The sequence below is a fragment of the Macrobrachium rosenbergii genome, chromosome 28 (assembly GCF_040412425.1).
Source record: "Macrobrachium rosenbergii isolate ZJJX-2024 chromosome 28, ASM4041242v1, whole genome shotgun sequence".
Lineage (NCBI taxonomy): Eukaryota > Metazoa > Arthropoda > Malacostraca > Decapoda > Palaemonidae > Macrobrachium > Macrobrachium rosenbergii.
In genome coordinates, this window is record NC_089768.1 from 4,215,001 (window position 1) to 4,228,705 (window position 13,705).

At 35.9% G+C, this 13,705-nt stretch overlaps 1 protein-coding gene across 12 annotated transcripts in view; it reads right to left on the reverse strand.

Annotated features, from left to right (window-relative positions):
* The window catches only part of SK (small conductance calcium-activated potassium channel), a 554,217-nt gene that overhangs the window by 37,896 nt on the left and 502,616 nt on the right, over window positions 1-13,705 (reverse strand). For 8 of the 12 annotated variants that reach the window (XM_067129930.1, XM_067129928.1, XM_067129925.1 and 5 more), the window contains 3 exons: window positions 12,377-12,631; window positions 11,805-11,971; window positions 3,319-3,454 (listed from right to left, as the gene is read on the reverse strand). In XM_067129930.1, the coding sequence (XP_066986031.1) occupies window positions 3,319-3,454; window positions 11,805-11,971; window positions 12,377-12,631 (558 nt within the window). Of the gene's footprint in view, window positions 1-3,318; window positions 3,455-3,532; window positions 3,669-11,804; window positions 11,972-12,376; window positions 12,632-13,705 lie in introns of all 12 variants that reach the window. The other 4 variants (XM_067129931.1, XM_067129929.1, XM_067129923.1 and 1 more) reach the window with 1 other exon arrangement.

Genomic DNA, 13,705 nt, shown 5'->3' on the forward strand with positions numbered 1-13,705 from the left:
CAATTCTTAATTCACTTTACGTCAAAACTTTACAATTTGGTGGCTACTTTCCACATTAACCTCAGCAACGCATACAATTCATCAAATAAACAAAACTGTCTCATTTCAGGAGAATGATTTGATCGTTTTATGACTTGTTACAAACGTGTCAGCAAAGTCTTCTCAAATATTTCTTGAAGAGTTTTCACAGATACAATATGTGAGAGAGGATGTCAATGATATCGAACAGCTATTCTTTTTAAACATTCTCTAAATCAACACTCAAAATTCTCAGCAAATTTCGGAACAATATCTTGCCTTTTTCTGATCTTATTGAGTAACAGATGCTAGAATACTGCTTTTGGAGAAAAGAGTTCAGGACTATTATTTCTCAACTTGACCAAGAACTTGAACGTGTCTAAAGAAAGCGAACAACGTAAAAGATTTCGAGTTTAAAGAAATTTAAACGGAAAATGTCCTCCTTGCGTCAGCAAAACGAACGTCATTAAGACACTTCCGAGTCTGAGATACGACGTTCATGAGGACGCTGTTGACAGTCCAGGATGAGGTCGTTTAGCAGTATAGCGTACTTCACTCAAATACGAGGTTTAGATAAATATGTTCGAAATAGCTTCATCATCGTAAAACCGTGCTGACAGATGTCAAAACTGAATTTAGTCTTCCTCAAAAACGAATTTCGCTGGTGTCAAGATTCTTTAAAGTTATCATTGAATTCATCCAAAATTTCTTAAAGATCTGAAAAAAATGAAATGCCTCAAAGATGATCTAAACACACAAATAACATGATTCCCTCCCGTCCATGAATGCACCCATTTTCATGACCAATAAATATTTGATATGTCGTTTGAAATAATACCCAGTTTCTTTCTCTTTACAAGTAGAACTATTCAGAAACATGCAAGATTAGACTCGATTATCGTAACCAGTAACAAAAGCCTTTTTTTTTTTATATACCGGGAGCTGGTTTGTGTCGCATTATGGCTGTTACAAAACTTTATTTTCAAAGTCCAATTGCCAATCAAAGCTTCTCAACGTACATGGGGCTAAAACTTGAAATAAAAGGTCGGAATTTGAAAATTAGACTTATTTTGAGTTCATCTATGGTAATTCTTCTAAAGAATGATTTAAGTGACAGATTATAATACAGAATCAATTAGGCTACACTTTGAGTAGTAGCCTCCTGCACAAACTATTTATAATAACTACTACTTTAACTTCATTAGTTACAAGAGAGCACTTACTGCGTAATTATACTGAATGCTTATATTGTTCTATAATCTGAATGGTTTAGTTCATAATTGTACACCGCAAGTCATAAAAGCAATCGTCATTTGATTAGATTTGATTTGGTAGTTTCAAAGAAACCCGCTCTGTTTCCGTAAATTTATTATTGAATGATCTTAGTGTGTTACCTAGAACAAATCTACAAATTTAAAGAACGTTTTGGCCTTCCTTAGGTCACTTTCCTATCGAGTTACAGCATAACTTTGGTTTTGAAATGATTGCGTAAATATTGGGTCAGAGTAGCTTTTCATCACATGTTCTTTCTAAAAACTATTGGACAACGTCTTTTCTTCTGATGAATCAACTCTTCAATTTTGTAAACTTACTTCAAAATAATCTGACCCTTTTGACCCAGACTTAAGTACTGCATCTAACTGAGCAAATATGTAGAACAATGTTTACTTTAAATTTTATTAATCGGCCTAATTCTGGATTACCTACTTTCAGCTTCACTGATGGTGCTTAATCAAGGAGAGGAAGGCACTTCAAGATTGCCACTGAAACTTCAACTTCAACTATGTCTTTAGTTATGACACTTAGCTCCCTTTTGATATAGGCTTAAAGAGGAAACTAATACAATATATCTACATTCTAGGTGAAAACTAAAAATCTTGGCTTCCAGTAATTTTCAAAACGGCCTCTATAAGCATTTGAGAGCATTTTCACTTCACTGAAGTCATTCTTCCTGTGGCATCCACCTGGAATTGTAAAGCACTCAGTGATAACTTGTAGGGTTATGAATGATTTCAACGTCCTAACTTTCTGTGAGGTGTACTTCTCCAAATATTGTATTTTAGATGCTTAACAATATTACACACATTTACTTAAGCACTGCCTCTTCCAATGAGTTAAAGTCTCAGACTGCATACGTGCATTAAATAAACCAGACCTGGCCCGATTTCTCATGGGAATACCCCAGTCATCAAACCAAGCAGCAAAGACAGATCTTAAACCTTTAATTGCATTTTATTTTAAATACTTGATCAAATTTTTTCCAATAAGTAAGATTAAAATTTCAACAACATACTCGATCCTTTGTGTTATCAGTCATCAAAGGACTTCTCAGAACTTGAAGAGAAGCCACAGTTCATCAGTACTGAATATGATATCGCCAGTCTTTCTGTGGTAATAAACGTCTTACCTCATCAGTTTTTTTCATTTCATGTGGACACCTCTCCATGTAACCAATTCAGTCTTTAAAAAATGACAAACTCCCGGTTAGTGTTATGTGTATATATTTATACATACATATATATACACACACATATATATATTTATATATATGTATATGTATTTATATATATATGTATATAATTTGCGACGATGAATAAGGCAAGGGCCGTGCTAGTGGCGGCCTCTCCGAGTAGTGCCTGCAAACATCGATCAGCTGATATATACGTCATAGTGCAAACCCAGCCCTGGTGCGGCCTAAGAAATCTAGATAGCCTCAGATTCATGCAATGGTCAGTCTACCGCCTTCGACTGTGAGGGATGCAGAAGTCAAATTTCTAAAAAATCAGTGAAAAACGCACAATGTACAAAACTGACCAATCAGCTCTTCTAGACAAAATGAAGAGGAAAAACTAATTGCAAAATATAAGAAAACAAAATCAGAGAAGATATTTTGAACTAAGGTAAAGGTTAGATGGTTAGAACAATGTAAACTAGTTAGTCACAGAAACGAATGAATGAAGGGCTTCTATAACTGATAATGTTAGACGTAATCGAACTTTAGTACCAATTTGCAAAACATAAAACCAAGAAGCCTGTGTACCAAGTTAATGTATAAACTAAAGTTCAGTAGTAAAAGAATAATGAATACAGAGTTATAAAAATAATATAAATGATAATATAACCCCACACTGAGTCTGGAGTTATAATAATAATAATAATAATAATAATAATAATAATAATAATAATAATAATAATGAGATCGCGAGGCTACAAGGGCTGGGCTGAGGCTAGTGAAAACTCTCTTTTGCGTCCTGAATCTCGTTTTCTGTTGCACCATGATGTGTTGTGGGCGCCACTTACCATAATTCCTGTCGTCACCGCTATACCCCTCCCACAGTATGTATTTGGCACTATATCACCGTACCCCACGGACAAGAATGTGATCGCTATAAGCCACATGGTGTTCAACAAATTGGCATGTTCTTCGTCATGGTACCTGTTGGGAGAGCGAGAGAGCAATGGCAGGTAAGAGGGGGCGGGCGAAAGAGCAAACGGTTTTTCGGGGGCCACTTACCATGATTCCGCAAGCCACCGCGATGGTCCGCCCACAGTACGTGTTCGGAACTATATCCCCGTAACCCACACATAATATAGTGACAGCGATGAGCCACATAGCGTTAAGCAGATTAGCATGTTCTTCATCGTGATACCTAAAGAGTACAAGACATGATCCGTTAAGAGAGTGATCCCCCCCCGGGAACAGAGCCCAGGTTTCCAGGAAAAAAGCTCAAAACCACTGAACATAAATCAGGGTGGACAACAACCAATAGGGGGTCGGGCGGGGACGAAAAATGGGGACGGGGAAGACGTGGTTTCATTAATCGGGTGTGTGTAGAATTCATTGCAAAAACACCATCATGAGTGGATGCAAAACATTTAATATGGGATTAGTGGTCTGAGATGCCAGGGGCTTAATATAAATCTGATTGCAAATACACCAAGCAGGCCAGTACCAAAATAACTACTAACAGCTACATTGGCCAAGAGGAGTTGAGAGTAGTGAGAGAGAGACAACACCGATAGATAAACACGTGGCAGGCACGCGCGTGGTATGAGAGCACGTGGCGGCGACAGTTAAGACCATGTGTGTTCATAGCTGTACTATATTCTTGATCAAAGACTTATGAGCCCTTTCAAAGAAGCTCTTTTATATTTATAAATAAAACATTTAAGCATGACAGATTCACTGAATACAAAGCTCTTTCAAAACATCGAGCTGGTTTGAGTGAAAGAGAAGTGAGTTATTTGGGGCTCTTCCTGTGACAACTGAGAGAGAGCCCTTAACTGAGCCCTATACGTACTCCGGGCCAGTTCCCATCGTGGCCGCACCACTACAGCGCCATAGCCCCAACACTGTTCATTTTCTCAAACATTATCAGAGAGGCCGTGCTATCAGTGCACAATGAAAGATTGTCAACAATTATCTACTGAAATTTAGTGCACACAAAACCAACTGACACTGAACAATACTTCGCAAAATGGTTCAAAGGAGCAGCTTCGAGATCTTTCGAGGCCTCCTCCTCACAGTGATAGACAGTGCAAGATTAAGAGGAGGCAACTTTTGATACATTGTCACGAGTGAATTTGTCACAACTGAATTAGCAAATACCATAAGACAAAGAATTTTAGAGCTTACCACCACGGACGAATAGGAAAAAGCAATAAGTCACTCAAGTCTTCTTAGTGACAAAGTGATGCTTCATGTAAAAACTACTCTAGCAGCCAGATAATATAAATCAATATAATCCCAGTTGCTCCTGTTTATTTTTCTCATCAAGAATGAGTGAATTATGTCTCTTTTTCTAACCTTTGTAAAATCACAGTGTGGGTTGTTCATGGTACATTAAACCAAAGTAGTGTTTTGGCCTGTTTTGAAAGGCTACATATGACTCTGGGGCTACGGCGCTGCGGAACGACAGAATACAAGGTACAAATAAAGGAATATATTGACCGAAAAATATGGTAGCTAATCTAAGAACATGTTCTAAGGAGCATGATGTAACTAGTAGGCATTTAAAACTTAACTATTTTCAAATAATTCCAGCTTCATAGTTCACATCACTACGGAGAACTTTCAATGATTTCATAACTCGTCTTCTGACTAAAATGTCAATTGTAAAAGGAACTCTAAATAAGTGCATGTTACTGTCCTGGGTGATGTACACAAGCCCAGGAGAAGAATGATTTCAATAACAGGAAGTAGGCAACAGTCATTTCAGGGTACAAACAGTCATAATACCAAAGTAAAAAAAGAATAAGATAAAAAAAAATTACTTCCTTTTCTAAGACAAATTAAAAGACTTACATAGTTCTTGAGGTTCTAGTATATTAAAGTGTGTTAGGGCTTGGGTACAACAACTAGGAATTTGTGTTTTGAGCCATCTTGTTAGCAAAGAACTCTATCAAGTAAAATAATATAAATAAATGGAAAAATAAGTATATAAATAGACAGCTATATGAAATCTTAACTTTAATGTATTCTGAAACAATTTTTTAAACACCAGCTTAAAAGGTGATCGCTATGGGTTATTACTTACGCTTTCAGCTAGAGTGGGTCAAATCATACAAAACATTCTTTGATATATTATATTCAACGAATGTCAGGTGTTTCAGAATACAGAATCAATGTTTCATGCATTACCTCTGCTAAAATTAAAGCTATCGGAAATACATTAAAGGCTCCGAGCCTTAGCCAAATGTTAAAAAATTATAAACCAAAATTAACAGTGGATGTCATGAATGAGTTTAGATATAAAACTGTGTATGTGCACTGACTTATATGCATGTCAGTAAGCAAGTATAAAAACTGCACCAGTAACATTCTCAAAGTTTTCAATTTTAACTGATAATGCTTTGCACAAATGCACAAAATATATATTTAACATGTCTCTAGTGCTTCACAGAGATTTTATAAAAATCTCTGTGAATAAAGCTTTATTTACAACTGAAGAGGCAAATGAAGGAATGAATGGATGAATGAGGCTTGCCAGTTTCACCCTCCAAAGGACCTCTTCAGGAGCACTTGATAAAAGTGCTAGTGAAAAGGCTCCTTGGTGGGTGAAATTTTCCACCAAACATTTATCCAGTTCTCCTTTATTTCCTTTTACTATTGTGGAGCATAGCTGTGGTGCATGATATATATACATACATACATATATACTGTGTGTATATATATATATATATATATATATATATATATATATATATATATAAAACGAGCACTCATGTGATACACGTAAAAGTGATAATTTAATTGTTTAAGGTTGTAACTTACTCTTGTTCATTTGTTTGCACAGTATATATGACACAGCAAGCGTAGACAGTACTTAACTACATATGTGCCAAGACAGTCATACCAAGTATGTTGTCATTTAGTAGTATCGATATAAAAAATGACATCCACTGCTGCCTATCAAGAGCACAGATTTAGGAGGTAAGCTTCATTTCTGATATATGAAACGGAGGAAAATCAAAAGTAAATTAGTTACCAATAAAGACATTTTCAGTTCTAAATTAATATCGAAACTTCTTTTCTAATATGATAGTGTGCAATTGTAGGTATGAACTTTACACCACACTCATATACACAGACACATACACATATATATCTATACATATTACATACATGTATATTATATATATATATATATATATATATATATATATATATATATATATATATATATATATATATATATATATATATATATATATATATATATATATATATATATACATATACATATACACACACACAAAACTAACAAACCGTTTCCTAAACGGGGGTGACTCCAGAGGTAAACAAAATCTTTCTTATGTTCAACTATTAATTGATGAATCAAAGATTAGTAACCAGTGTATAAAATCCCACAACTCACATCATTTCACTTACACGAAGGCTCATAAGCATCATGTCTACCCTCCTGCCCCTATGTTCTACATCCTTTGTCTTCAAGCTTGTACTTTTATTCTCACTTCCTGGATAATGAGACCCCTCTGTTCCAACACCTCTTCCACACTATCTAGAAAACACTTTCTCAGTATTTCCAAGGCTTCCCAAGTCACACACATTTTTACCAATCCACTGTACTTTATTTTCTCATTATTGGCAAGTCACCTCGGAGCAATGATCTGCCAATCTTTTCACTTATGATCTCATAGTTTTACTGCACCTCCTTGGTATAAATGGTCTCACGTTTTCAGAACTACTTTCTCCACATATAATATATAAAATATTAGTACGTCTTTCAACTGCATTCATCAGACACACTTCAGTTCCATAAAGGGGAATTGGTTCAACAATCTCATTGTATAACTTCCATACACATAGATCGTGCCCCATTCCTTGATTCATCTTTTTCTGACACCTATTCTCTAATCCCGCCATCATGCCCTGCATTTACTCCCAAATACTTGGTCTCGTCTATGACCTCCATTTTTCTACTCTGTACTGTTACTCACTTCTCTATTTCTTGCTAACATTCACTTTCAAAGTTCTCATCTCACAAAAAACTTTCAATATCTTCACTAACACAAATTCTGTATCCTCAATAAACGCTAGGTATCCCACATTTCATTATCCTTTCCCTTATCCCACAACTTTGCACCTACATCAGTTCTTTCCGCAACTTCTTACAATATAACCATAAAGTTCTACAGGCATGGAGACAAAACACACCATTGCCCTAGACCTACTTTTGCACCATTTTATTAACTTGCTACCATATTCTACAAGAAGTTTCTCTGCCAACATAAAGCTTATAATTATTCCTGTCAAAATATTTAATACAACATCCTCAATACCCGCTATGTTGCACCTCTATAATCCTATCATAATCCTTCTTTAGGACTCTGCATCCTTATCTAAACCAAAACTGTCATTCTCCTATCAACCAGTCTGTTATTCAGCTAGCATTCTCAAATGAAATCCTACAACACAACTAAACGGGCAAACTCAGCGATGTCAGGACCCATAATCCTTACCCACCTTCATCACCATTATACTTGTATGTGGAAGAATTATTTATCCCACTCACTCCCTCCACCACAATTACCTCGTACACCTTTGTTAGTCACTTAATCACATTATTACCACCACAATACAGCTTCTCACTTGTGATCCCATTAACTCCTGTACCTTCCCAGTATTCACCCAATGAACTGCTTCCTTTATATTTTCAGCAGTCACTTAACAACAACGAACCTCATCAAATTTCTTATAACCACTTCCACTCCTGCAACATTCAAGCTGGACTCGTCTGTCTTCTATATTTAACAACCCTTCAAAATGCTTTCGTGACACATCACTGTTTTCTCCTTAGACACCATCTCTCTATTTTGAGGTCCATTGGTTCACCAACCTTTATATATATAATTACTTACCTCTTATACAAATCCTTAACTTGCTCAGATTCAACCTGAGCATTTATTATGTTCCTTTTTTCTCTTAAATTCTTTTTAAGTACCTTAATTATTCACCCTTCTTGTAATACTGAATACGGTCTTCTCTTTGGCCATGTAATTATACTTCCAAAGAATCTCCCTTACCTTTTAGTATACCTTTAATTTCATCTACCCATAAATTATTGTTAATCACCCATAAATTATTATTAACAATATTTCTTCTCACACCTGCATCTACACAGATGCCCTTAGGACTTAAAAGCCTTCTTTCATGAATTTTGCATACCCATTTATTTCACGTCTTGCACCCTAGCATATTTTTCATACACATCCTCATATGCTTTTCTAGTTACTCTCTTATCAGACTCACTTAATTACATGTACAGCATGATTTTCAGTTATTCTTTTACAACTGAATCTACCTTCTATTTCTGCTTCCATTCAAACCAGGTAATGATTAAATACACCTCCGGCCACTCCTCGCCAGTTATTCTTATTCCATCAGCTTTTCATCACCACTATCTCTTTTGTCTAGCATAAGTATGAATATCTCCCACCCCCCTTTTTTTTTTAAGAAACATTAATTGCTAGTAGTCAAGCAACAGTCCAAACATACTTTCACAAAGCTCTCTCCATCTTCATTCTGTAACATCTGCCTTTGCATTTACGTTACTCGATAAAACCACGATTCCATACACGCCAGCTATTGCAATTTTGTTATCCAACCAATGTTATCCACACAGTCCTTGAATTTCCCTGTTGGGGGAAACAGTAAGTCAGTATATATATATATATATATATATATATATATATATATATATATATATATATATATATATATACATATAATATATATATATATATATATATATATATATATACATATAATATATATATATATATATATATATATATATATATATATTAAAAAAAGTGAGAGTATATTTGTTACTGATACCTCGTATTTATACAAAATACGTAAACAGACAGCAACGGTTTTCCTCCAAATCTGAGCTCGCACAACAGTTGGCTGAGTTTTTATTTGTATTTTCTTAACGTGTTCAGTCTAAAAATGAAAATAATCTAAAATGAGTAGCATAGATAAATGATATTCGGTCCAGTGAATTCAATGAAAGAAGATTCAATTAAGAGAAATACAATGCTACTATCATCATGTGTCAATGACTAAAAAATGACCAAGTATTTTTCGAAAAATATGTAGTCCACAAAATCTTATTAAAACAATATTTGAATTTAGAGCGAATAGGTTAATGAAAACTGAAATGAACTTTTGTTTAAAATACAAGAATTGTTGTGCTTTCAGCCTGTCAAAATTATTTTCATTTCACTTAGAAATAGTATTCCCAAAAGTTCTCCATGTCCAGTCCAAGAAAGTTTATTTTTTGTAACTTCCATTACGCTGCATTATAGTCTAATTTTCTCTATTACCAAAGTTAATACTATCTGCAAGTTTTTTTATGTTTTTTTGTGGTGTGGTTTTTGGTGTGGTAGCTTACGGACTGTACGAAGGATCTTGGCTATCCCTTGTAATGGGAGTGAAAGCCAACCTTTGTTGAACTTTGAATTAACTATGTCAATAAAATTATTATTGTTACTCTTAATGAATATATACGTGGTCATTTATAGGATCCAAAAAAATCCATGATAAAGGTCTTTTGCGTTTTTCTGGTAGAATAAATCTTCCAGTTAGCTAAGAATGTTATGTCTGAAAAAGCGTTCGTGACAGAGAAACTGGAAATTGACACATTTTCAACTTAACACAAAGCTTTAGCATTAATACTGGAAATTCTGATATATTCAATATCACAAATACTGCTATAAGATGGCACGTTTTTTCAATTATCTGATATTTTCTTGGCATCATAATATATAAAAAACAATTATTGATAATATATGCAGTGGTCACTGGCGCTGTTTCGGAGGTGAAGCATGGACGCCATCAAAGCTTGTCTCCGTACAAACGAAAAGGACAAACGCCTGATTATGCTACTGTAGCATAATTCATTACGATAAATATAACTCTAGGCAAGTTGAACATTAATTGTTTATATATCTAATTAAGCAGCACACAAATTCTGATTCATTAAAAATGCCACATGTCACCGTTACTCTCCTCCGTGAAAAACACGTCAACAGCAGGAGGATTCAAACGGCCAATGGTGGTTCGAGGCGCTGTGCATCTGGCAATAGTACATCACGTCGCTCAACGGTTGGTAGCTCCTACTACTGACTATAATAGGGGAGTCTTTGGACCGTAAGAGAGAGAGAGAGAGAAAATGGTTCTGTCAACTATTCTTCCGCTTCTTAAAACAATAAAAAACGACTCATTATATTCCTCTTAAATTGGTCGGTTTGAAATAGACGTCTGAGGACGGCAAGCAATATCATATATCTTTGCTCTTCTAAATAAACGAACGATCTCTGCATTTAATATCATAACGGCATGCACAAAAGAGAAAACATCTGGAAAGTGTAATAAAACTATAGTTTTTCAAGTCTGCAGCATATAATTACTCAGTCTAGTTGTCAACTATACTGATAATCCTCTAAGTAAACTTTTCGAATGACCAAATATGCAGCTGAAATACCTCCCTCTAATTACTCACTGTCGTTACTGAAAGTGTATCTGGAAACCTAAATATCCTGTAAAACCAACATGAAGCTCAGAAGTATTAATGAAAAATAACTGCCGAACACCATATTCGAAAAATAGTTAAAATAAGCAAAAAACTTATTTCCGGCAAGTTAAAAATATAGAAAAAAAAAACAGAAATAAAACCACTGAAGAATCTGAACTCCTCTGGTGCAATGTTAAAAATATATTGTAAAAACTACGGGTCAAACTGCGGAAAACGAGAAACGTAGATAATACTACGAAAAAGTAAAATAAAAAGTGAAACTAGATAAAAAAAAAAAATAAAAAAGCGATCTAGCTCTGCATGTGTAAATAAGTCTACAGTAAGTTGCTGTTCGACTGACTACCTTTGAACTAGCCTGTTATTTACGCATCATTTCCTACGTAGAAAATCAGTTCATGTATTACATTCAACCTTATTTAAGTTCTCTAATAACGATCTAATTTCTCTTATTGGAGGCTAAAATCATACAGAAGCCCTTCTTTCTATGCCCTGTTCAATTACGGCAACCCTTGCTCATTGTGTTTACTGGTCCAGTGTGACTTACCTCAGATCTCATTTGCCGAACAAGCCGCTGGCGTTAGAGTATTTATGTTTTGTCTTTATGTATCTAAATAAATAGTATCTGTTTGCTGAGAAAGTGTGTAGCATGTAATGTGAGTGAATGTTACTGCGCATGGGCACTTGTGACTGAAGCAGCTGATCCGAATGTATAGTGTGACCCACCTCTCGCATTGCCGTAGAGTCCAGGATGCAATGATCCAGAGAGAGACCATGAACACGAGCAAGACCGTGCCTGGGCAAATGGTCATCAGGGTTTTGAGAACGAAGCGGGTGTTGAAGTTGATGCGATTCAACGCACCGATACTTCGCGACGAGGCATCAGTAAATAGCTGTCGATGGCGGTGATGGTAGAAGTGGTGGGATCAAGTTGACGCAGTTGTTGCACGACGTTGCAATGTTGGTTCAAGTTTAGTGATGAGTTTTCGTTACGGTTGAAAAAAGAATGAGTTAACGTCACCGCAGCCAGTTATATGGTACAGTTTATTTATCTCAAGATATTAACCAGATAATTATTGAAAGTAAGATACCTTCAGTATCAACACACTTCAAAATTTCCCAGTACAATTCCCAAGGCAAAGGAGAAAAACATATGTCATTAGTTTAAAAAATATACCATCCAGTAGAACAGTACATATACAAAATATGTGATGAAATGTACGAAGATAAAATGAACACAGATACAAACATCCCAAGAAAGGAAAAATTCAAAATAACAAATATTTTGCTCTACTTACCTTAGAATGTAGCAACATAACTCTGCAAATGAGGTAAAGGCGCAAAAACATGGGCAAGGATAGAGTGACATCAATAGGTACCCACTGCGAGCCCTCTATCCCACCCAGATTGGATAGTTTAGTAGTCCAGAAGAAATAGTATTCGCCAGGTATAGGATGCACCGCGCAGATGATCAGCTCCATTAGAATCCGGGCTATGCGTTGCCACGTCATCGCAATACGCCAGTCGTCTGCGCAGTTATCTATCATGAAGAGCTGTGGGAGAGACGAGGTGGAAAAATCAACGTGCATTCAGGCTCTCTTCTTTCGCTGCCCTTTTCTGAAGCCTTCATGAAATCATAAAAAAAAAAAAATACAGACTGGAGGGGTTGATGATTATGGAAGAATAAAGGTTGATTACACAATTTGTCGACGAAGTTACTGGCTCTTAACGAAGTCTATAAGTCTATGACTGTCTTAAAAAAAAAAAAAAAACCTGAACCTGGGTGACAGATTAATCAAAATGGACTCTTATATTCATAAGGGCAGAATCATTTCTAGAGTATTAAAATGGGTAGTTAGGGGGAACAGCAAAGAGATAAAACCCGATAATCGCATTCAAATCTATATGACCTCTTAAAAAAACATTGATGCTATAAATGTGTACACATAATGAGGACTATACACACCATACACACACACACACATCTCAACCACCCACTGAAATTCTTTCCCGGGAGCATTTTCCCGAGATGTAACCGAGTACTGGAACCTTTCCCTGAAAAAAGCGGGACGCCATATCTTAAAACCTAACCATAGAATTTTCTTGAAAATAATCTCATTATGCTACCAACACCCAATTTACTGCATGAGTCGGGATTTGTTTCTTCATTTCGAAATCTTTGCATTTCTCCTAGGGAATGGCTTATCGCTATAGTATTAAGTACCTGAATCAGTGCTCTCTCCCTCTCTGAACCATCTCGAATCAGGTCTCCCCGTTTGGACCACCTATACCCATTTAACCATTACACAGAAATTTCCGGGTGGGGCTTCGCTCCTGTCTCGACTGATGTTTGATCACCATTTCTACGGGGCTTGAAGGGGTCTCTTATTCTCACTCAAAACACTATTCTGCCTGCATTGATGTCCAGTTGCTCACTTCCGATAACCAATGTTCGATAGTTGGTTCCCTGAGGCTGTACAGAGGTTTTTGAAGCTCCACTGACACCCTTTGCCAACTAAACTGATGAGTTAAGGTTTTGGTCTTGAGCAACGTTCTTTGACTGGTCTCACAGAGTGCCTGGTCGGCAAACGATTGGAAAGAAGTAACAGATCAGTCGGCAACAATTT